We start from the raw sequence: 21611 nt of genomic DNA on the forward strand, positions 1-21611 counted from the left end.
ACAGGATTGCATTACCCCGCCAGTTATTTAAAAGGGAACTATCCTGTTCAGTTCTTTTCCCAGTTTCTATTTTACAATTGTCAAGGTTTTATAGTGGATATACACAATGTCTACCAAAACCCCCATTCTGACCGATAAAGCCCCCAAGCCCTTGCCGGGTATCTACTCCCAGGCCATTGTTGCAGGAGGCGTTGTCTACTGTTCCGGCGCAGTGGCCATGGATCCTGAGACGGGGAAGATTGTCGATGGAGATGTCAAGGCTCACACGGTGCGTCTTTTGCATACCCATTGTTAATCGCGGGAGTATGCTAACAGTAACAGCACCAATGCATCAAAAACCTGACCCACATCCTCGAAGCCGCCGGTTCAAATATCAACAACGTTGTCAAGGTCAATGTGTTCTTGTCTGATATGGATGACTTTGCCGGTATGAACTCGGTTTATACGCAGTACTGGGGTGACGTGAAGCCATGCCGGACGTATGTATTCCGTTTGTGGTACATATTCTGGAGAGTATACTAACGCTTTCTAGATGTGTTGCCGTCAAGACACTGCCTTTGAACACTGATGTGGAGATTGAGTGCATTGCGACACTGTAGATGGGTTGTGTATATAGATTGCATGTGGAATTAAAACTGAAGACCATTCACCCCATACTATGAACACATTCGGACCGATCATAGGGCGACACCTTTCAAGTGTGAACGGACCATCCTCAATGCGCTCTCAAAATCTTCTGGTATAGCGTATTTGTGCCGCTTCAGCGAATCAACATCCACACTTTGCGGATTCGCTCCTCGCTTCAACAGCAGTCCCACCAGTTGCGGCTCTCCCCAAACAGTCACCCAAGGAAGTATCGTGCATCTATCTCCATATCGCCCCTGTATAACGTCCAAGTCTGTTCCGTTATCCAGCAGAAAAGACGCCATTTCCTTATCTCTCCTTACAGGCCAAAAGCAGCGTCGTTTCTTCAAATTTATCCCTCGCACAGATATCTGCTCCTTTATGTAGTAGCAGGGATACAATCTCCTTATGGCCGCGGCACACAGCCCAGTGGAGTGGATATTCTCCCCGGATATTTTTCACCGTCATGTCGACCCCCTTCTCCAGCAGTAGTCAGACAGTGGTTTCTTCACCTTCGCAAACTGCATTGTAGAATCGTGTTTGTCGGAGCCACTTCTCAGCGTCAGGATCAAAGCCTTTGTGCTTTAGGATGACCTTCACAACCTCCTCACTCCCATTCATCACTGCTTTTTGCAGAGCCGTTTCACCACTGTTGCTCTGTATCTCTGCCTCTGCGCCATTCCTGAGAAGCAGCTGCACCATCGCAGTCTTCCCTAACCCAGATGCAGTATGCAGAGCTGTTGCGCCCTGGTCAGTTTTTGCGTTGATATTGGCTCCTTTAGTCAGCAAGAGCCGAGCTATATCTTCAAGCCCCCAGCATGCTGCTAGATGTAACGCTGTCCATCCATTATTAATGGGTTTTTCGACTGTCCTCGTCACATCTGCCCCATGATAGATCAAAATTTTAGCAAGTTCGAGCGGCTTATATCCGTGATGCAGAGGGGTATGGCCATCTTCCAGCTGCGTTTGCATCTGCTCCGTTTTTCAGCAGCAACTTCACGGTTTCAATACTTTCGAACTCGGCGGCCACAGTCAAAGCAGTACCGTCATTACAGTTTCGCTCATCTGGATTGATGGCTCCTGGTAATAATGTTTGTGCCACTTCATGGAAATCCCAAGCACGTACTGTAATATTGGATACTTTGATGGACAGAGACTAGCATTTAGCCTATATTCCAATAAATCAGCCTCGTGAGGGTGTAAGCTCTGCAAAGCAGCTGGTCAGATTTTCAAATCTTGTGGTAAAGCCATTTCTAATCTCTCCAGCGACCAGGAACTTCTTGAGGAGAGCCTGTAGTGGGGTTCCTTTTCCCTCATTCACCAATGCGAAGCTATAATGGAACGGCCAATACAATGCTGTAAGTTCAAGCAACTCGTCTTTCTTGCCGGTGTCAGTGCCATTTTTAAAATTACTCGCAAGCAAATATAGTAGGGAATCCATTGCTGTCTGGTTGTGTGCGTCGACGGTGCTATACCCGTGCTTTGCGCCGTTCATCAGATATTCTTGAACCGAGAGATGTGCAAAATGGACCAGCTTATTATGATCGACAATGATGAAATTGCTGCAAATATACAGAATATAGTCTGTATCGACCTCCTCATCGACAACACTATTGGAATCGAGAGACACCGCTTTCACGAGCATTTCAATGCTTAGACGTCTTTGGCAACACATAACCCATTTCAATACCCGCTCTGCAACCCTGCGATCCTCGGGCTCTGGCGTTTTCACGTCGTAAATGTCGTTATATACGGCCCCTAATACTGGTATCCCAACTTCCTGGTCAAGTTTTTCAAGTTTTCGTCTGAAAGCGTCTCGGCGCTTTATGTGGGATTACGAACTAAAGAAGGTGTTCAATTGTAGCTCGACCCATCGGAACCTATGTTACGTATTAGCATAAGGCGTGTTAATATCTGTTTGAAATTTACGCATTCACATCCTTTGAGCCCGTTGGCTCAATGTTTTGGTCATTTGATCTTGAAGATCCAATACATTGCACTGAGCCAGACGCCGCTTATTCAGTATGCGACCCGATAAGCTTCTTTGTAGAGCGAAAGTGATTGTTTCAAGAAATGTTCAATAATAAGACAACTTTGATTCTTTTGTTAGTTTCTCGCCTTGAATAGATTCTAGATTGGCTTACACTAAAGAGCTCTTGCCTGTGCTAACCAGATATGCAGTCAGAGCAACTTAGCCACGTAATTCAATCAGGAAGATGAGTTTAACTCACCTGTCCATGCAGCCACAGTACCGATAGACTGCCATCGTCGGAATTGCTCCACGGCTGGAATTCTTCCCGAAAAAGAGCCATTTCCCTGAGTTTGCGTAATCGCGGTTCAGCTTCCCATCGTCTAGAGTCCGGGTATGGTCTTCGTTTGGAGGTGCGCTTGAAATCCAATCCGGAATTACCATATTCTCTGTTCAAATATTAGCTGTCTGTGCAAGAATTCATGGCTTTTACATACCACGTTGGTTGGCATGGTTTATGAGCACTTGGCTCTGCTCGTATAACTGTCCCAACTGACGAGATACATTTCCCATCAGTTGATCCTGTTCCTCCAGAATGTCCTTCAGCTCATGGTGTTGAACCGTCTGCACTGTTCAAATCTATAAGTGATTTCTCAAGCTGATATGAAAAGTACCACTCAATACAAACTGTTGCACTTAGTCATGTCTGTTAAATTCGTGGAATGCAAATAGGTATCTGCAAAACTAGATTGACACCTGCCCAGGTAATTCCCACATGCGACGGATTGAGGCTAGCCGCAGCAGAGTCCATATTCCTGAACACAATCTCGGCTTTGAGTATACTGTCCATGGCTTTCCGTACCCTAGCCTTGTCGTCCTTGTTCCGATTTTTCCAAGGAAAAGGTACATTCTGATCCTGCATTTGATTTTTGCTGGTCTCTATCAAGTAGGATATCTGGTTTGGCATACCTGCGCGAGGTAAGTGCTGTTTTTGCGTTGCCAGCATCTCCTCCAACTGGTGGTATAGTTTAGGATCTTCCGCGCGTATCTTTTCTGAGGCTTCTTGCCAGCATAATTTTTCACATGCGATATCATTGCAATAGGATTCTTGCTTGTCCACTATGCCAAATTCAATTTGCATGTATTGGACCTGATCTATGTCATGAGTAAATCCTTGTCAATTGATATTTTGAAAGGCGGGGATTCAAGGTGGGATGGGGCTGAAGACGAGGCTGGTTTTTTTGCGTATTCTATAGGTACTGAGATGAATACGACCACTTGCAAGATCATTGCTCTAAGTGGACTGCATTTTGACAAGTACCCAGTGAGAAAGAGAAATAAAATTGGTGCTAGCATAATGAGAGCAATTATGCCTGTATTAGATGTATCAAGTACGGTAATCATATGTATTTATATCACGTGGGTCTTTCCTGTTCGGGACATCAACACCATGTAAATGCGTTATGCACGTCACTCCAATGACCGATTATTGCTTTGCCCAATTCGATTGCTCGCCAGGGCCCAAGTCATGATACAACCCAACATCTGTGCGAATGCTGGGTCTGGTGGTTATCAAAGGTCCTCGTATCGCTCCGTACTGAGTACGGAGTACTTTGTCCCCGAAGGATGACGACTAGGGTATAGATCGGAGATATCAAAGTTTCTGTCACGCATGCATCTAGAGAACTTATTCTTTCCTTTTTGCCGGGGAAGGTGGAGCTTTATTCTCATGCAGATGTATAGCTACAGCTAGGGGAATGAAGGGATAAACCTAGGGATAACGGTGTGAGTATTTAAGAGAACTTCGCTCCTCTTCTGGCGAAAGATAACTTGTTTTGACCGTCTCGATTATTCCGTATCCATCACACCGTCATGTACCTCCACATTACAACCATTGCCGGTCTTTTGTTGGGACTGTGCTCCGCCTCGGCAGAGGTATGCACATCAAGAGATGTGCTCGAGTCTCTGAACAAGCTGGAATTAGACGCTCATAGATCGATTGATATCATCCGCTCAGAAGACCCAGACTCAAACATCGTGGCTAAACATCCGGTATGTGGGATATCGCTGTTTTGTTGGCATCTGTTTCGTAAGCTAAGACTGGGCCTCTGTGTCCAATGCCTTCTAGCCAACTGATAATACCTTCGACAATCTGGTCAAGTACGATAATCGCGATTTGAAGTGCACTGCCGCCCCCCTCCCTCCGCAAGAACAGCAGGTGATCTGCCATCAATACAATGAGGTAAACAAAGAGACGCATCTGTGTGACCCATGTTCCCAGACACTAATGATTCTGGTCAACCACAGTATGCCAAGGTGCAAATCCGACCATTCCACACGGCCCTGCACGAAAAGTTCTTCTACACATTAGTCTCCAATTCCTCCGCGGCAGAAAGTTTGTACAATACGGGTGAGACTTTCAGAGCGTTTATACTGGTAAACTAACCCCGGATTCTAAGTGTTTACCTTGTGCTCAAGCTAATTTGAATCAGCCCTTCTCTAGGAAGCTTGCCGTCATTGCACCTGACTGCGCCGAGGACATGCTTAACGGCAGGAAATTGATCCTGGCATATGTTTATGGCTTTCTGGAAATGTATCTCCCACCCAAATCGGAGCTCAAATCGGAGCTGTAGTTGATGTCTGGATATCAGGGAGTCAGGTTCCTGTAATATAGGTTACCACTCAATCAATTCAAGACTAAAGCTTCAAAATATTATCCAGTTGTGAAGATTGGTGCTGGCATAGTGAGCGTAATAAATGAAAATACACAGGGGTAATTGTGTTTGTATTATATGTATTAAATACGGTAGTTATACAATATTTCCTGTTTGGGATTGAAGGCATCGCTGAACTTCACTTCTTCTTCACTACCATCAAAACATCCATACAATTCCGATGGAGCCCTCCTAAAAATCACTTGAATCCCTGCGAGGCTTTTTTGCCTTGTATCCTACATTCACAGGAGCGTTGGTGTGTCAAGGTTGTCTCTCCTCTCTGACGGGATGGATGGGATATCCCTCCAGGGACCGATGTCTCAAATCGTCCTTACACGCAGTGACAGATGGGATACTACTCATAAAGCCTCCTGTCTAATTCTTTCTGTTTGAATTGTAGCTGTCAACATTCTTGTTCGATACCAGGGATCCCCCATCCCAAGTACCGTCCTGACTCAACGGCGTACTCCTGTGACAGATGGCATTCCAATTATGACATCTTTCCCTAGGAGATCGATCCTGTGCAGTATTCTTCATGCACCTCACACGCGATCAGGTCCGATAGGATCTGTTGGCGCATTCCTGCCCCTCGTGCAGCCGTGTTATTGCGTTTGATTCTGTCGTCGGTGTCTTCTTTTTAGACGGCATGAATCTCTATATCTTGCTCTCTTCAGTCTTGTACTATACTTGAACATTTGGAAATTATACTATCCTTTCTTTTGTTCTATTAAATTTTGATGTTCCCTCTACCTCGCATTGGCTGTCTTCTCATCACTGTGCCTTTCCAGCTCTAGGAGCTGTTGTCGTCTCATGTTCCGCGCCAAACCCAGCACGATGGTGAACAGACCGGTATTGCCAAAGAATAGAGGAGCCTGGACAAGAGTTGTGATTTTTATATCTCTCTATGCCTTGCTTCTTGAATCGCTCATCGAATGGGTCTTGGTACTATATCTCTACGGCATTGGACGGGTCGATTCGAAGATGATGCCGAGTCTGATCATTTCCCTGATAGCGGTATGTCACTAATGTCCAGAAGTAATAGGATAATGGCGCTTACCAAATGTCTAGTCTTTCCTTACGGTGCTGCTTCTGTTCATTCATAGTCTGCTGGCGTGGAAGTTCAACAAGGCCGGGCGTGGGCCACAAAAGAATGTGCTAAGCATTGTCTCTGTATACGCTCTTCGATTAAATGTCGCCGTCTGGCTGGCAGCCAGTGTTGCGGGTCTAGTCATTGTTTCGCAGCAGGCTTCTTGTCTTCCGGGTGATTCAAATGTCAGTTATTGGAGGGTTGGTGTTAGCTGTGCACTTCACAGAGCAGCAGTTATAGTGGCAGTCTTGTCCTTGTAAGTCAGACGGTGACCATTTATATAATTCCGGCTAATGTACTATTCAAGCATTACTATCTGCATATACTTTTGCTCGAGAGAGCTCTGTGACCGTCCATACGACGTCTCGTTACTTGGTCTCTACAACCAACAAAACAGGACCCGCGATGGAAGCATCACATCCAACACCAGCTGGGACAGCGAGAACACCCTGAAAAACGACATGCTGTATTATTGTCGCCGTCCAGAACCGACATACGGTGGACCAGGTCTGCATTGGCCATCAAATGATGGTACCAAGTTTGAGAAACCCGAAGACGTCACTGCTATTCAGCCTGCACCATTTCGGGCAAAGCCTCAACTGAAGCTCAGTACGACTCTCGTTCCTGAAGCTGCAGAGTTTAGATCGGGATCAGTTTCTCCCATGGCTGTTGCGTCTGATACGGACCCTGTCTCTCGCACCTCTACGGTCCTGACCTCTGGAGCTAGCGAGCCTCCTTTGATTGCAGAATTACCAGCTCCAGGGGTTCCACAGATCCCTGCAAAATTCGGTCATAAGCGACAAAAGTCATCCATGTCACTCAGAAAATTCCTCCCAAGATCTCTTCCAATATCGCTGCCCCTATCAGATGATCCCCAAATCCGAGCCCTCTCAAACCCAAATATATACTTCGATCTAGAAAAAGAAGCAGAAAAAGCCTTTCTCTCCGACTCATCTGACTCAGTCCAAAGACCAATCTCCCCGCCAAACTCACAGCCCATGAATATCCCCAAACACCAAAGCTGCCCCATCATCCAGCTAGACCCCCCACAACAAGAAAACCATCAACGAACAATGACAATGTCCTCCACCGACGCCCCCGAAGTTATCGACTCAGAACCGCAGAAGCTCCAACGATCCAACACCAACACCGCACACCTAAACCAGTCCTTTCCTCGCTCTACGAACCACCCGCATCATCCAAGCAAGCTACGCTCCGTACCCTCGACTCCTGTTATGCAATCGTTAACCCGGGGGCCAAGCACTGCTAGCGTCCACTCAGGCGCAAGACTCATCACTATCTCTCCCTCGCCAGAGCCACAACAACAGCAATCCGACAGATCCCGCCGTCCCCCCTCCCGCCGGTACAGCAACAGCATGAGCAACGGCAGCAATGCTAATTCCAACAGACGATCAAACCAGTTATACCAATTCGACCAATCCCAGATCCCCCGGCAATTCCACAGACCGCATCCACACTTTAACTACCCGCTTCGTCATAACATCGGGACTGTGCCGCGCAGGAATGATGTTGAGATTATTTATCCGAGTACGAGACGATCGAGGAGTAGCACGTACGGTGGGACTGGCATTGTGCCGTTGGATAGTATTTTGGAGTCAAGGGCGTCGTTTGATGAGGTGCCTGGCTGTATGAGTCCGGATGAGAGCGGTGCTAGTATTGGGGTTGGGGTTGGTGTTGGTGCTCATATAATCGATGGGAATACTTATCGTGGGACGAATTGGACGGGTAGGCCTGGCTCTGGGTGTTGATTTACAGGTCTGCTGGCGGGCCATGCTTACTTCACCGCTTCGAAGGAAGGGGAGAGGAAAGGGGAATATTGTTCTTGTTGAAATTTCTCGTTGTATTAGATAGGGTTTGTGTTGATTATGTTGTTTTATGATACCACATCATTATGCTTAATCTTGCTTAATTATATCCATTTGAATTGATTGGTTTGATTTGTTTAACAGTTTTACAATTGAACCTTGCAAATCGATATGAACACGCATGCATTGAATATATCAGACAATACCCAGACAAACGCCAACCCATCCCTATCTTACCCAGTGATCATTTATATAATACAGTCACGCCCCAAAAAAAGGGGACAAAACGAGAACCAGAAACGAACTCAACTATCACCTCCGCGTACTCACACTCCCATTACCCTTACCACTACCATTAGCATATTTATACCGGTACCCCTGCCTAACCTTCCTCCCATCCTCCCCATGAATATTCACCCCCTCCTTATCTCCAACCTCCTTCTCCCCCCACGTCCACAAAAGCGCCTTCCCCATCCTTTCTCTCTCTCTAAGCAATAGCTCAACCCTCTTCTCCCACTCCTTCTCGCGCTTCTCTACGGACCGCGCGATTTTCGCGTCCATCGCTGCGGCTGTTTCATCCTTTGCTGCGATTATAGATTTTAGACGTTCGACTTCGGAGGATAGGGTGTCGAGGCGCGGGTCTGCGGTGGAAGTGGAGTTGGAGAAGTTGCTGGTGCGGAGGGATTGGAGGTCGGAGCGGAGGCGGGATTCGCGCCTTTCGGCAGCGGAGAGGAGGGATTGGAGAGTTTTGAGTTGGGTTTTATGGGATGCCTGGAGGGTGGCAATTGTTTGGGCGTTTGTGTTGAGACTGGAGTTGATGTTTTGGGTGTGCGGGCCTGGGGGTGAGGGAGGTGGGCTTGGTTGTTGAAAAGTGGTGTCGTCTTGGTGTTGGAGGCGGTCGATTGTTTGAAGGGCGGTGGAGTGGTCGGTTCTCAACTGTTGGAGTTCACGCTGAACTCTGTCAAAGTTGGATTTAAGGTCATCGGCACGTCTGGTGAGACGGGTGTTTTCAGTTTCAATTGATTTGAGGAGGGATTGGGTTTCTGTGGCTTGTTCGCGGGCCTGCGATAGTTCGGCTTGCAGAGTCTTTTCGGATTGTGATTTCTCGTTTAACTCGTTCTGCAGCTTTGCGGTTTCCTGGCGGAGATATTCAAGTTCATATTCCCTAGTAGAATTTCTAGGCCCCGGGAGGAAAGGTTCTGGTTCTTCCTCCTGCGGATCGAGATCCTTGATTAGGTCTAGGATCTCTGTAAAGGTCTTCTGTCCTCCTGTTCCGGAGGGGAGGTCTGCAGCCATCACCTTGAGGGCGTTCTCCTGGGCTGTCACCTGAGACTGCGCGCGCGTCAGGTCAGCTTCGAGGGTACTATTTCTCTCCTCCAATGGGGCATTTTGGGTCTCGAGGGAAGCAATTCGATTCTCGAGAGTCTGGTAATCCGTGTTCGCGCGGTCCACGTCGGTCTCCAGCTTCTCGATTTCCAAGGCTTGGTCATCGACCTGTGCCCTGAGGCTGTCGATCTCCCTGTTCTTCTCTTGAAGCTGCTGCTCCTTGCCTGTGGTCACCTCCCGGAGCTTCGCCATGGTTTCGTCGAGAGTTGCATCGCGTTTCTTCAATTGATCCTGGGACAAGCTGAGCTGCTGGCGGAGATGGGCGATGGTGTCCAGTCTTTCAGCATCCAAGCCAGACGTATTTCGATTTTGCAATTCCTTTTGCATCTCCTCCATTTGTCTCCGGAGTGCGCCAATGTCGGTCGAATTCATGGAATTTCGGAAGGACGTCTCTCTATTCTGGTTCTGCTTCTGTAGTAATTGTACTTGTTCGCGCAAGAGTTCCTCGTCGCTGCCTTGCGCCTGGAGTTCGTCAAGCAATGAAGACTTGCGCTGCAATTCTGTCTGGAGGTGGCGGATTTGTTCGCCAGCAGAAGCGGCTTCACGGATTCGGTTGTGGTTCTTCTCTAGTTGTTCATCTTTGTCCCGCAATGCCTGTTGTAGATCCGCAATTTGTTGGTGTAAATCTTTGGTCCTCTCCTCTTCGAACCTGCTGGAAAGACTTCGTTGTCGTTGTTTCTGGACGGACGGGGTGATTACTGGTTCCATTTCATCGTCTTCTTCAATACCCTCCATATGAGTAACATCTTTCGCGATTCCACTCTGTGTTCTGTGAAGGAGGTGGGAGGGAGTCGACATGTCGACCGGGGGGCCGAATTCGCTGTATTCACCAAGTTCCGCCTCGTTTTCTGCGGATTGCAATTTGGAATTCTGCTCTTGTTCCTGCGCAGGTTCCTTTTCTTCGTTATTGCCCTTGCCGCGTTCCTCCGTTTGTACGCGCTGCTCTTCCAGTCCTTTTTCAAGACTCTCCTCATCGTCGTCATCCCCCATCAAATATTTCTCTAAATTCGCCGTAAAATCCTCCGGCCCACCAACTTCCGACACCTTATCCTCCTCCGCAAACCACTTCATACCCGGTAACATGTCATCATCCTTATCGCCCCCTAGCCTCCTGAAATCAAGCGAATATTCCGCAAGGCGCGCATCCAAATCGGCCATCGCAGCACGATCTGGCGACGACGCCCTTGACAACACCGGCGAATCGATTTCACGTTGCCGCGCAACATCTCTCTCCTCCTCATCGTCATCATCTGAATCTTCCGCGTCATGTTTTGCCAAGCGATCGAGAGTCGGGCTTTGCGGGACGGGCGAGCCCAGGGGGGAGTGAGATGGGGATTCGGGCGCTTCGCGGGCGGGTGTTGGCGGCGAGGAGGGCATGTGGAATGGTGTGATTAGGGTGGATGCGCCGATTGTATCGTGCGACGTGGGAAATGGTGAGGAGTAGCCGGTGTTTGCCATGGTTGGTAGTGGATTTTAATGCGCGAGTGGTTGAGGTAAGGGGAAATAAGGTGGCTTACACCACGAGCATAGTTCGGTGGTTTGGTTTGTTGTGTGATGTGTCAGATGGTCTATGCTTATGCGAAAACGATAGATAGCGATAATAGATCTTCTTTGCGCAAGCTATGGTACTCGAACTGATGTTTTGGATGTGGTCGTTGGGGTCGAAAACGCGCGGTGTTGATGTCTTAGTGCCTTGGTGGTGAGGCATGAAGAGATAAAGGCAAATTGCCCATACCGCCTACCGTAAGTGGATTAGACAGACTTCCCAATCAGGTACTTTGTTTACTATTTCATTTCGATTAAACTAACGACTGCTTCTTGATATTAAGGCTCTGTATTCGAGAATGGGTACTCCGTGCTAGTACTGCTCTATATTGTACTTCCTACAAATGGTCACTTACGGTCTGTAGCCCGTAGGCCTGGACAATGTCCTTGGGTATACCCAAGAATTTACCCAATACCCAACTTTTTACTAATTACAGCAATCCCCGTACTTGCATAATTTATGCAACCGTGGTGGTTTTTTCCTAATTAAGCTAGTAATCTAAAAGTATGGTGGTATTAACTATCCATAGCGTAGAAGATACATATTCTAACTTAATACACAGCGAAAAGACCACTTTCTAAATTAACCGACTTCCACTGATCGGAAATACTTTGAACTTAACATACACTTAATTTCCACTGTAGTTTATCGTACAATAGCTTTCTTCTTGTAATATTATAGATGGTTAGTGAGAAAGAGAGATAGATCATATGATAACCGTTGACGGGATAAGAACAGAGAAAAATACTCACTAGTGACTAAGGATTTTTATGCAGAAAATTATGTAGACTTGGGTATAAGCGTACCCTTGGGTATAGGTATGAGACCTGTACCCAAATGGGTACCCATGTCCAGGTCTAGTAGCCCGCATACCGACTAGAATGGTTAGCAGTCTCTACTCGCAATCCATCTTCCATAACATTTACTTGACGAGTGGAGTGCTCACAAGCTCAAGCAACTTGATCGTATGGCCAGTTGCTCTTAATAGCTACCGAGTGGTTTGGCCGGTTTGCACACCCAAAGACGACGGTGTATAATTTACCAATGGAATATCATTCTTTATCCAATGTTTTGAGCTAAATACAAGCGACATTAAATACACCCAAAACTACGCAGAAGCAGACCTTTCAAATCCCGGAGGTGCTGTAGCTGGATCAACAGGTTCTTCTTCCGGAACTTGATATTGTTGCTGGGCTGCTTTTCTAGAGGCATGTCCTCCGCGAGAAGCTATTTCATGCTGCAGAAAATCAGGATCCACAAATCTGGTCACTGGAAAGTGGCTGAACATACCTGCTTCTCCGGATCCATATTATGGAATCCACCCCCACCATGCGCTTTTCCGCCCTTTCTGCCACCTTTGCGGCCGGCTTCAGAGAGTTGTTCCCTGGGGCGGTTGGCAAAGTTGCCGGGATTAGGGTGGTGGAATGCGGTTGCGAACCGGCGCGCAGTCCAAGCAGTGGAGGGGTTTGGAGAGCTGCGGAAGAGGGGGGTTGGGTGGAGGATAAAACGTTGCATTATGTTATGCTTATTTTAATTGCTTGAAATGGGATTTTAATTTCCGTTTTGGTTTGTATCTGCTGTAGAGAGCATGCTGCATGCTGTGTTGTATATATAAGTCAAAGTTCTCGCAATTTGCCTCTAGCATGGCACTATTATATCAAACGCCACGGTAAAAACAGGGCAGAGATATTTCTAGAAATATGACGGATGCTTTCATTCATCAGGTGACTGGACTATTGGTCGGGAATGTTGTCCGTCACGAACGTTCGATGTCATGTCAAAATTGACAATGTGGTGGAGATATCTCTTATCTCCTCTTCCAAACTATCACTTACCATGGATAACGGTTATCATATAAAGGTCATCGTCTAACAATTTCTTGTAGTGATTGACCCTCTAAACTGACATCATCTTCGCCTTCTTCGCCTCGAAGGTAAAGATAGCGGCACGAAGGCATCAAATAATAGCAGACAGCCAATTTGATTCACATTGGCTGATTATGGCCCTAAAATAATTGTTCAAAAAGAGATTTGATGATGATGGTTCAAGATGATAAGGGCATTGAAAATCACATGCTTGACCAGAATGACATCATGTGCCTTGATAGCCCAGTAATCTATATCCGTCAATGCAGTGTGCGTCTCTTAACACGATTCCCTCAAGAGAATGATTTTAGGTGCATTCAAGACAATCACTTAAAGCATATTGGGTGGCAAAGCCACGAGTCCACTTCAAGCTTTCAATTTCTATAACCAGCATGCAAAGACCAGCAGCCACGCTTAGAATCCCATGTGTGAGCATGCCACCTGCTTAAATCAGATAATTCCAAAACCCAGGTACTGATGGTTGTAAGACCACTGCAAGATCCGTCCATGATAACTTCTAGGTTACCAGGAGCTCGAACAAATGGCAACCGAACTTATAGAAATGAACGGAGGCGAAAACGCGTCAATTCGTGAAATGATTGTTATATGGTATCTCCATGGAATATGGGATAAATACGCCACCCTGAGGGATACTCTCCTGAGTTGAACATCACTCTGAATGAAGAATAAGTTCTCAGACGAGCTGAGGTGGTAAAGATGCTCCAGGAGATGCAAAGCATTGACAAGAAAAAAAAAATCGCGGACCAACCACAACGGTGAAAGGAAGAAAGGCATCAATTGCTTTGCCTGTAAAGGGTTCCACGCCGAGAGAGAGGTTGTTGGAGCACAAAGTATGACTGAGGCTGAATATATGGCCATCTCAGAAGCCACTAAGCAAGCAGTTTGGACACGCTATTTCCTGTACACTATAGGAAATGGAGAGTAATCACCATATTTAATGGTCGGCCTGATTGGCGAGGTAGATGGCTAAACATTCTTTCTATTACCGTTTCTATAGTAGATCATATCACCCTTTTGATCCTTGAGGTAATTTAATTTCTTTCACTCTATATAGTCTCGCGGGGGCTTGATTATCGACTTCCCGATTCCTGAGTTATCTCATGAAACGGGGAAGCTTCGGGGCAGCGGTGCCGATTCTCCGGATAACCGTACAAGGCCTTTATGACAGCTGAGAACTATGGCGACAGTATGGCGCAGTAGAGAATGTACGTAGTATTGAGTCTGCTGTAGAGTGCTTGCTAGAACTAAGACCTTTATCGCCATACGATAAAACCTCCGGAGCTCACTAGATCGGCCCGATATTCATCCGATATTCCTCATCTCACGCTCCGCAAATCAGTCATGTGATTCTACATTCAGACACCATCACGATGCCTCCCATTTCAGGATCACAGACACAGCGTCGGATAATCGTCTATCACCAAACAATATGTCCGGATGGCGGTCCAGTTGTCTCAATGCTTCCGCTGGTCGAGAACAACACGGGAATCACACATGTCATTTTGGCCGCTTTCCACCTGAACGATACCCCGGGCGATATCTCCCTCAACAATGATCCGCCAGACCACCCCAGCTACAATGAGCTCTGGGCAGAAGTACCTCGAATGAAGGCAAGTGGCGTCAAGATAATGGGATTACTAGGTGGGGCTGCCCAGGGTAGCTTCCGCAATCTGGACGGCAGCGAGACGCAATTCGAGCAGTACTATCAACCGTTTCTGGCGATGATTCGACGGTATCAATTGGACGGAATTGATCTTGATGTCGAAGAGCATATGTCTCTGGAGGGGGCTATTCGGTTGATTGATCGTCTCAAGTCAGACCTGGGAAATGAGTTTATTATCACCCTGGCACCCGTGGCTGCCGCTCTCTTGGGCATGGGAAACCTATCCGGCTTTGACTATCGGCAGCTAGACGCCGCCCGGGGCTCCAAGATCAGCTGGTACAATGCACAGTTCTACAATGGCTGGGGTCCAGCGGACGATCCTCGAATGTACGCCGCGATTATTGCGCAGGGCTGGTCCCCGCAGCGCGTGGTTTTCGGGCTGTTGACGAACCCGGGTAACGGATCACAGGGCTACGTGCCACTTGAGACTATGAACGTTATTCTGTCCATGTTAGTTGAGCAATACCCCAACTTTGGCGGCGTCATGGGCTGGGAGTATTTCAATTCTATGCCTGGAGGACGCGAGAAGCCGTGGACTTGGGCAGCTGTAATGGCGCTCAGTATGAATATCAAAGATGTGGTTTTTGCCGCGCGGCAAATGGTGGGAGCTGGGTTTCTTTTGAACATGATGCGTCCACGTTAAACAGAACATTTGCATAAAGTACATAGCATGCTTAGATACCAATGTGTTTTATTGGACCCTGCGTCATCGCCTCAGGCAGGAATGAATATAAATGTCGTCATCTCCGCCTTTACATTTAGACCATTTGGCAATGCCAATTGTACTCCTTCAACCATCTCCAGGGAATTGATAGTATTGAGATGATTCCTTAATTGTCAACAGCAATATGTCTTTGCAGTCAATAGCTGCCATTATCAGCTCGTTTCTGCTCAGATTCGCAGCCTTTGTTTTTCTCCGATGGGTAAGCTCCAACCATGAGTTCAAATAGCTAAAACGGCAGCTGATATAACCTCAGATCCCTGGTAGACACTTTCCTCCAATTGTATTTACCTCGTTAGTTGTCTACTTCTCGACGTGGTCATCCTTGACCCAGCAGAAATCCTCTCGGCGCTCCGACAATAAATACGATGACCGCAGTAAGAGAGACCTCGGATTTATTTGATATGAGGAGAATACTCATGAATATCGCAGAAAACAAACGGGTTGGTTCTAACAGCTCAAATCAATCGGTTCTTAAGACTCTCCTTACCGGCCTTCCATCCCCCAGGCTTCCACGGACGTCGCGTGTGACTGCCTTGATCAACATCGTCCTGACTCTATTCACGTTGGACTTTCTCCTTCGTGGCCTGGTTCTCTACTCGGGCAAAAACCTCGCGCTGTCCCGTGTTGGATATGTCTCGCCAACTACAGCTAGCTTGCTCATCCGTGAACCCGACCCAACCCAGCTTCCTTTAACCGTTTCGTACCAGGAAGCGGTTGAGGGAAATAATCCAGTGAAATGGATCGAAGAGGGCATTATTTACAAACTCGATATCACAACTGATTTTACGACATCTATCGTCCTAAAAGAGCTGAAGCCTTCCTCGCAGTACCGCTATTCGCTTTCCAACAACCGCACAGGCACCTTTTCTACAGCGCCACTACCAGGCACGGAGTCTGCACACGAGCTCATATTCTTGACCTCAAGCTGCATGAAACCAAACTTTCCCTACAACCCGCTGTCGCATGCACTGCGCTTACCGGGAGTTGAACAGGTGTCCGAAACAATTTCAAAGTTGTTGTTTCGGCCAGCATTTATGCTGTTCCTTGGAGATTTCATATATATCGACGTTCCCATGCGCTTTGGATCTTCTATTTCGCACTACCGCAGCGAATACCGCCGAGTCTATTCCTCTCCATCGTGGAGTAGCTCCCCTGAAACCCCCGCCATCGACCTCCCATGGCTTCACACACTCGACGACCACGAGATCGAAAATGACTGGTCCCACGGCAAAATCACAGCACCATATCCCGCCGCAGCAGAACCCTACATCCACTACCACGTCAGCGTCAACCCTCCAATCCCGCCAACCCCATTCGCCAAACCCGAAGACACGTCCTACTTCTCCTTCATCCACGGCCCAGCCTCCTTCTTCATGCTCGACAGCCGCTCCTACCGCTCCGAGCCTGCGCAAATCAACTCTACAATCCTAGGCTCTGCACAGCTCCAATCCCTCCTCGCCTACCTAGCCCGTCCGGAACCTGCAGAGGTCCGCTGGAAAATCATCGCTTCTAGCGTCCCTTTCACGAAGAACTGGCACGTCGGGACGACAGATACATGGGGCGGATTCCTAAACGAGCGCCGCACCGTCTTCGAAGCAATGTGGCGCGCAGAGCGGGAACTAGGCGTCCGCATTGTCCTGCTTAGCGGTGATCGCCATGAATTCGCATCAACCCGGTTCCCAGACCCCACACTCGGTTTTGATACAAAGGACTTAGAACCGAATACAGCTGGTGAGGGCCTGCACGAGTTCAGCGTCGGCCCGCTGAGCATGTTCTACCTTCCCGTAAGAAGCTACTGGCAGTCAGACCATGAAGACGTCACAGTGAAATACGTCCCAGATGGGAATGTTAAGTACGGGTTGGTTGATATCAGAAATGGCGAGGAGCCTGTCGACACGGTCTCCGGGACTCCTGTCCTTGTACCGAGTTCTATATTAACATACTCGCTGTATGTTGACGGCGATGTGGTCTGGGAATATAGACTTAGTGTCCCGTTACCTGAAAAGCAGGGCCGTTTGCCTGCTGGGTCTACTGCTAAGCATCCGAGACTACCCGCGGGGAAGGTTGTTCGTGACGAGAGACAAGCGGAGGGGTGGGATGTTCCTGTTATGTTTATTATCGAGAGACTGGAGGAGATGGTTGGATTGGTGAGGAGAAGTGTGGTGGATTGGTGTTATGAGGGATTGGAGGGGGCGAGGAGGGCGGAGAGAGTCGATTAGTTAGCTTCTTTCTTTGCTTCAATGTTAAATGTGGTGATTATTGTAGGATGTATTCTCGTTATTTATGTTTTGATATCAATTGAGTGCACGCCCAACGCCGTCCCATGCTACAGTCAAACCACAAACCATCCTAGATCATAAAACACATATTTATAGACAAACGAACAAACAGGACGACATGAAGAAAGAAGGTAAAAAGAGGGATCACCGTCCCCTCCCCCGTCCTCCACCTCCACCGCCACCGCCCATCAACCCACTCATCTGGCTCATCATACTCTGCAAATCCATTCCTCCAAGCCCCGGCATCCCACCACCGCCGCCGCCACCGCCGCCGCCCATCATCTGCATCATCTTCGCCATATCCCCCATCCCAGGCATTCCTCCTCCCATCCCAGGCATTCCACCACCGGCACCACCCATACTCGCCATGCGCTTCTGCATAGCAGCCATCTGTTGCTCCTTATTTCCGCCCTTGAGCATGTTCTGCGCACGCTGCATCTGCTTCTTCTGTCCACCGACCTTCTTCGCCATACCAGCCATCATGCGGTGCTGGGAAAGCAGGTCTTCGACTTCGCGGACTGTTGTACCGCTGCCACAGGCGATGCGGACCATGCGGGTAGGTTGGTCGATGAAGCTTTTGCCGTCGCTGTCGAGTTCGGCGGTTGTCATGGAGTCGAAGATGTAGACCATGCGGCGGAGTTTGAGGGAGCCGTCTTCATCGTCGAGGCCAGCGGTTAGGTTTGAGAGACCCGGGATCATTCCGGAGAGTTTGGAGAGAGGGCCCATTTTCATGATCGAGGTGATGTTTTCGCGGAAGTCGCGGATAGTGTAGATTCCTTCGGAAATATGTTTGTAGGTTTCCTTCGCGCCGGCGGAGTCCTTTGTTACGGCTTGAACGTGCTCGACGAGGCCGGCGACATCACCCATTCCGAGGAGTTTTTGGATGAAGGCTTTGGGCTCGAAGCGTTCGAGGTCCATTAAGTGTTCACCCGTACCCAAGTAGATTATGGGCGTATGTGTCGCTGCGACAGCGGAGATGGCACCACCACCAGCCGCATGGCCATCTGTCTTGGTGATAATGATAGCACCAAAGTCTGCTGTAGCTTTGAACGCAGCAGATTGCGCTTCCGCAGCCTGACCGATGGTGCTGTCCAGCACAAGAATAGTCTGATCTGGGGTCACAGCCGTTTGAATCTGGGTCATCTCAGCGAACAACTCCTCTTCCTGCCTGTGACGACCACTAGTATCAACTATGATAATCTCAAACCGCTCCTTCTTAAACTTAGACACACCCTCCGCCGCCACAACCGCGGGGTCCGTCTGCGTCAAACTACCGTAGTACGGAATCTTGGCCTTCGTCGCGTTCTGCTTCAACTGATCGAAAGCACCAGCACGGAAAGTGTCCGCACACACAAGCGCCGTCTTGAACCCACGCATCTGGTAATGCCGGGCCAGCTTGGTACAGGTAGTTGTCTTCCCGGCACCCTGCAATCCGACAAACATGATCACATTCGAGCGGCCTTTCTTGGGGCGGAACGGTTCAGCGTGCGGGTCAACCAAGGTTGTCAACTCATCGAAGACGGCCTTTTGAATTAATCGCTTCTTATTGACGGCTGGTGGGAGAGAGGCGAAGTTCACGCTGGACTTGATCGATTTGCGCAGCGACTGGACGAGGCGGACATTGACGTCGGCTGACAGTAGTGCAGCACAGATTTCTTTGATCATGTCATCGAATGCCTGACTATTAGCATCTATCTCACCACAATAGCTGCGTAGAACTCACCTTCTCGTCCAAATTGTTGGACCGGGTCAGGTCATTGACGGCGGAGTTGATACGCCGCCCGAGATCCTGGAGGACCATATCGACGGTTTTGACAGTATAAAAGAGGGAGAAATAACAGATGTAGCAGCAGTATATTACCGAGGCTTGTAAGCTGTCGCAGTGTCGAAGATGACAGCCAAAAAGGCCACCCGAAGCGATATCAATGCGGAGAGCCTGCAGGCCAATCAGAGACCGTGCTACACTCTCCGCCTAAAAAGTTCGATGAGAAAAAAAGAACGCCGACAATGAAACAACAACTCTCGAATTGTACATTTTGTCTCTAATTGATTCAAGATGGCTCCCTCATCGGTCGCCAAGAAGCGCAAGGTCTTGGATGGCATGCAGGGCAAAACCAATCGCCCCAACAAGAAGTTCAGAAAGCAGCGCGGCTACCACAGCTCCGATGAAGAGGACAATGACGACGAAACTGCTTTCAAGGGTGTCAGTCTAGCCGATTCAGATGCAGAGGACAATGTGAAGGCGAGACCCCCGCAGAAGAAGACCAAGGCGTCAGGACAGAATCAGAAACCGAAGGTCGCAGAGGTGGAACAAAAAGAGGCAGAAGAAAGCAATGCAGACTCTGACGGCGGCGACGACGCGAGTGACAATTCTGAAGGAGAAGATGGTGAAGGCGCCTCGAAAGGAAGAAACGTGCAGAAGAGAAACGATCCCTCCGCATTCTCGACATCCATTTCCAAAATTCTGTCCACCAAGCTCCCCACCTCCGCGCGTGCAGACCCCGTCCTGTCGCGCAGTAAATCTGCCTCCCAGACAACAACTGATTTCGCAGACGAAAAAATCGACAGACAGGCGCGCGCCAAACTCCGGGCCGAAAAGAAGGAGGAATTGGATCGTGGTCGCATCCGCGATATCAAGGGTATTGAGCGGGGCCAGGCTGGTCCCGTAGCTGAGGAGGAGAAGCGTCTTCGCAAGATTGGGCAGCGTGGTGTGGTCAAGCTGTTCAATGCTGTCCGGGCTGCGCAGGTTAGGGGTGAAGAGGCTGCTAAGCAGGAAAGAAAGAGAGGAACAGTTGGAATAGGAGAGCGTGAAAAAGCCGCCAACGAGGTTAGCAGACAGGGGTTCCTTGACCTGATTAGTGGGAAGAAGGGCAAGCCGTTGAACATTGAGGAGGCTTGATCAGTTTCTGTTCATTCATTTTTTTAAACTATCAAGGCATGCTCGGCGTTATGGAGGGAGGATTTGATTCTATCTATTGATACATGGTCTGTACATTGTCTTAAAAAGTTCGTTCTTCATTCCTTGTCATGCCCGAGCCTCGTAATGCCAACATAAATCGACGTAGATGATATCTCAGCTTTTGTGCACACTATCAAAAACCTACACCCAGGGTAATTCTCACTTCTGTTCAAAGTCGCTGGCCTGCAGATTCCTTGTCATCGTCGGCAGTCGCACCACCATTCCGTCCAGATCCTTGCTCATCGGAACCTGACACCCCAGGCGCGAGGTCTCTGTCAACCCGAATGCCAGATCCAGCATGTCGTTCTCGTCGTCGGACGGTTCTTCCATCTTTTCGAACATATCGGGGTCCTCGATAATAACATGGCAAGTCGAACAGGCACACGAGCCACCGCAGGCGCCTACAATGCATAATATCAGCCCTGTTGCTTTTTCCTCTCTATACCACTGTCGGGATGCGAACCTTCCATCTCCAGATCGTTGGCCTGCGCGATGTCTAGCAGATTGTCCCCTTCAGCCACCTGAAGATCATGCTTGTCGCCATCCTTGTCGACAATCGAGATGTTGATTCTGTCGCAATTAGCATAGACTCCATGGAGTAGTATTCCTATTGCTACTCACTCCTCGCCTGGCTTCGGTGGTGTCAAATGCCCATGCTGCGCTCTGGCTGTAACTGAAAATGACCGCGCATTCAACCCTGTCTTCCAAGTAGCATTATTCCTCCTGGACCATTGCAGACGGGACGAATCGGCGAGGCAAAGGGACTGTCGGGGCGCCGGGCGAGAGAGATATGTGCGGGATGCGGTTTTGGGGATATGACGCAGCTGCTGGCAAGCTTCTCGGAAGAACGACATTTTGCTAGAATATAGAGACAGTATATAATCAAAGAAGAGAAGAGATTGAGCGCTTTTCAGCAAAACTGAATTACTCAAGAGCGGCGAATTGCAG

General features: G+C 48.5%; 14 protein-coding genes across 14 annotated transcripts; 6 read left to right on the forward strand and 8 right to left on the reverse strand.

The window, feature by feature from the left end:
* The first annotated feature begins 8 nt into the window (after window positions 1-8).
* EURHEDRAFT_411545 (putative L-PSP endoribonuclease family protein Brt1) lies at window positions 9-725 on the forward strand. The gene is made up of 3 exons (XM_040781647.1): window positions 9-268; window positions 322-479; window positions 533-725. The coding sequence occupies exons 1-3, from the start codon at window positions 107-109 to the stop codon at window positions 597-599; spliced, it is 387 nt and encodes a 128-aa protein (XP_040639508.1). The 5' UTR covers window positions 9-106; the 3' UTR covers window positions 600-725.
* EURHEDRAFT_36252 (uncharacterized protein) lies at window positions 597-1030 on the reverse strand. The gene has a single exon (XM_040778495.1). The coding sequence runs from the start codon at window positions 927-929 to the stop codon at window positions 678-680; it is 252 nt and encodes an 83-aa protein (XP_040639509.1). The 5' UTR covers window positions 930-1030; the 3' UTR covers window positions 597-677.
* Window positions 1031-1206: 176 nt separating this feature from the next.
* EURHEDRAFT_421470 (ankyrin repeat domain-containing protein) lies at window positions 1207-1578 on the reverse strand (the record flags this gene model as incomplete). Its single annotated transcript, XM_040783344.1, has 1 exon — window positions 1207-1578. A coding segment is annotated over one exon (372 nt), but the record flags the coding sequence as incomplete, so codon positions are not given.
* Window positions 1579-1807: 229 nt separating this feature from the next.
* Window positions 1808-2269, reverse strand: EURHEDRAFT_402001 (uncharacterized protein; the record flags this gene model as incomplete). The annotated part of the gene is made up of 1 exon (XM_040780122.1): window positions 1808-2269. The coding sequence occupies one exon, from the start codon at window positions 2267-2269 to the stop codon at window positions 1808-1810; it is 462 nt and encodes a 153-aa protein (XP_040639511.1).
* EURHEDRAFT_411547 (uncharacterized protein) lies at window positions 2216-3450 on the reverse strand. The gene is made up of 5 exons (XM_040781648.1): window positions 3091-3450; window positions 2856-3042; window positions 2769-2789; window positions 2562-2716; window positions 2216-2504 (listed from the first exon to the last, which is right to left on the reverse strand). Exons 1-4 carry the CDS (start codon window positions 3164-3166, stop codon window positions 2644-2646), a joined length of 357 nt encoding a protein of 118 aa, XP_040639512.1. The 5' UTR covers window positions 3167-3450; the 3' UTR covers window positions 2216-2504; window positions 2562-2643.
* An 848-nt stretch (window positions 3451-4298) lies between these two features.
* EURHEDRAFT_411548 (uncharacterized protein) lies at window positions 4299-5272 on the forward strand. Its single transcript, XM_040781649.1, has 4 exons — window positions 4299-4645; window positions 4722-4835; window positions 4901-5029; window positions 5086-5272. Exons 1-4 carry the CDS (start codon window positions 4466-4468, stop codon window positions 5224-5226), a joined length of 564 nt encoding a protein of 187 aa, XP_040639513.1. The 5' UTR covers window positions 4299-4465; the 3' UTR covers window positions 5227-5272.
* An 866-nt stretch (window positions 5273-6138) lies between these two features.
* On the forward strand, window positions 6139-8177 carry EURHEDRAFT_477072 (uncharacterized protein; the record flags this gene model as incomplete). The annotated part of the gene is made up of 4 exons (XM_040785433.1): window positions 6139-6321; window positions 6376-6650; window positions 6702-7637; window positions 7776-8177. 4 exons carry the CDS (start codon window positions 6142-6144, stop codon window positions 8161-8163), a joined length of 1779 nt encoding a protein of 592 aa, XP_040639514.1. The 3' UTR covers window positions 8164-8177.
* Window positions 8178-8276: 99 nt separating this feature from the next.
* EURHEDRAFT_411549 (putative spindle pole body associated protein SnaD) lies at window positions 8277-11276 on the reverse strand. The gene has a single exon (XM_040781650.1). It carries the CDS (start codon window positions 11062-11064, stop codon window positions 8533-8535), a length of 2532 nt encoding a protein of 843 aa, XP_040639515.1. The 5' UTR covers window positions 11065-11276; the 3' UTR covers window positions 8277-8532.
* Window positions 11277-12239: 963 nt separating this feature from the next.
* On the reverse strand, window positions 12240-12707 carry EURHEDRAFT_411550 (KGG domain-containing protein). The gene is made up of 2 exons (XM_040781651.1): window positions 12443-12707; window positions 12240-12389 (listed from the first exon to the last, which is right to left on the reverse strand). The coding sequence occupies exons 1-2, from the start codon at window positions 12665-12667 to the stop codon at window positions 12261-12263; spliced, it is 354 nt and encodes a 117-aa protein (XP_040639516.1). The 5' UTR covers window positions 12668-12707; the 3' UTR covers window positions 12240-12260.
* Window positions 12708-14399: 1692 nt separating this feature from the next.
* Window positions 14400-15491, forward strand: EURHEDRAFT_411551 (putative class III chitinase). The gene has a single exon (XM_040781652.1). The coding sequence runs from the start codon at window positions 14409-14411 to the stop codon at window positions 15342-15344; it is 936 nt and encodes a 311-aa protein (XP_040639517.1). The 5' UTR covers window positions 14400-14408; the 3' UTR covers window positions 15345-15491.
* EURHEDRAFT_36509 (alkaline phosphatase family protein) lies at window positions 15469-17746 on the forward strand. Its single transcript, XM_040778501.1, has 3 exons — window positions 15469-15624; window positions 15679-15799; window positions 15855-17746. Exons 1-3 carry the CDS (start codon window positions 15550-15552, stop codon window positions 17642-17644), a joined length of 1986 nt encoding a protein of 661 aa, XP_040639518.1. The 5' UTR covers window positions 15469-15549; the 3' UTR covers window positions 17645-17746.
* A 102-nt stretch (window positions 17747-17848) lies between these two features.
* EURHEDRAFT_454140 (RNA-binding signal recognition particle subunit SRP54) lies at window positions 17849-19505 on the reverse strand (the record flags this gene model as incomplete). Its single annotated transcript, XM_040784176.1, has 2 exons — window positions 17849-19381; window positions 19428-19505. The coding sequence occupies 2 exons, from the start codon at window positions 19503-19505 to the stop codon at window positions 17849-17851; spliced, it is 1611 nt and encodes a 536-aa protein (XP_040639519.1).
* A 255-nt stretch (window positions 19506-19760) lies between these two features.
* Window positions 19761-20603, forward strand: EURHEDRAFT_514761 (rRNA-processing protein RRP15; the record flags this gene model as incomplete). The annotated part of the gene is made up of 1 exon (XM_040786302.1): window positions 19761-20603. One exon carries the CDS (start codon window positions 19761-19763, stop codon window positions 20601-20603), a length of 843 nt encoding a protein of 280 aa, XP_040639520.1.
* Window positions 20604-20822: 219 nt separating this feature from the next.
* EURHEDRAFT_454575 (ferredoxin family 2Fe-2S iron-sulfur cluster binding protein) lies at window positions 20823-21517 on the reverse strand (the record flags this gene model as incomplete). Its single annotated transcript, XM_040784207.1, has 3 exons — window positions 20823-21064; window positions 21127-21233; window positions 21285-21517. 3 exons carry the CDS (start codon window positions 21515-21517, stop codon window positions 20823-20825), a joined length of 582 nt encoding a protein of 193 aa, XP_040639521.1.
* Window positions 21518-21611: the final 94 nt, after the last annotated feature.

Source organism: Aspergillus ruber, assembly GCF_000600275.1.
Source record: "Aspergillus ruber CBS 135680 unplaced genomic scaffold scaffold00010, whole genome shotgun sequence".
Taxonomy (NCBI): domain Eukaryota; kingdom Fungi; phylum Ascomycota; class Eurotiomycetes; order Eurotiales; family Aspergillaceae; genus Aspergillus; species Aspergillus ruber.

Coding starts and splice junctions, on each gene's coding strand:
- EURHEDRAFT_411545 (XM_040781647.1), top strand. CDS start 107: ATGTCTACCAAAACCCCCATTCTGACCGATAAAGCCCCCAAGCCCTTG. Junction 269..321: donor GAGATGTCAAGGCTCACACG/GTGCGTCTTTTG, acceptor TAACAGTAACAG/CACCAATGCATCAAAAACCT. Junction 480..532: donor GACGTGAAGCCATGCCGGAC/GTATGTATTCCG, acceptor AACGCTTTCTAG/ATGTGTTGCCGTCAAGACAC.
- EURHEDRAFT_36252 (XM_040778495.1), bottom strand. CDS start 929: ATGGCGTCTTTTCTGCTGGATAACGGAACAGACTTGGACGTTATACAG.
- EURHEDRAFT_411547 (XM_040781648.1), bottom strand. CDS start 3,166: ATGGGAAATGTATCTCGTCAGTTGGGACAGTTATACGAGCAGAGCCAA. Junction 2,790..2,855: donor TACTGTGGCTGCATGGACAG/GTGAGTTAAACT, acceptor ATATCTGGTTAG/CACAGGCAAGAGCTCTTTAG. Junction 2,717..2,768: donor ACAGGCAAGAGCTCTTTAGT/GTAAGCCAATCT, acceptor AAAGAATCAAAG/TTGTCTTATTATTGAACATT.
- EURHEDRAFT_411548 (XM_040781649.1), top strand. CDS start 4,466: ATGTACCTCCACATTACAACCATTGCCGGTCTTTTGTTGGGACTGTGC. Junction 4,646..4,721: donor ACATCGTGGCTAAACATCCG/GTATGTGGGATA, acceptor AATGCCTTCTAG/CCAACTGATAATACCTTCGA. Junction 4,836..4,900: donor TCTGCCATCAATACAATGAG/GTAAACAAAGAG, acceptor GGTCAACCACAG/TATGCCAAGGTGCAAATCCG.
- EURHEDRAFT_411549 (XM_040781650.1), bottom strand. CDS start 11,064: ATGGCAAACACCGGCTACTCCTCACCATTTCCCACGTCGCACGATACA.
- EURHEDRAFT_411550 (XM_040781651.1), bottom strand. CDS start 12,667: ATGCAACGTTTTATCCTCCACCCAACCCCCCTCTTCCGCAGCTCTCCA. Junction 12,390..12,442: donor ATATGGATCCGGAGAAGCAG/GTATGTTCAGCC, acceptor GATTTTCTGCAG/CATGAAATAGCTTCTCGCGG.
- EURHEDRAFT_411551 (XM_040781652.1), top strand. CDS start 14,409: ATGCCTCCCATTTCAGGATCACAGACACAGCGTCGGATAATCGTCTAT.
- EURHEDRAFT_36509 (XM_040778501.1), top strand. CDS start 15,550: ATGTCTTTGCAGTCAATAGCTGCCATTATCAGCTCGTTTCTGCTCAGA. Junction 15,625..15,678: donor CCTTTGTTTTTCTCCGATGG/GTAAGCTCCAAC, acceptor ATATAACCTCAG/ATCCCTGGTAGACACTTTCC. Junction 15,800..15,854: donor CAATAAATACGATGACCGCA/GTAAGAGAGACC, acceptor TGAATATCGCAG/AAAACAAACGGGTTGGTTCT.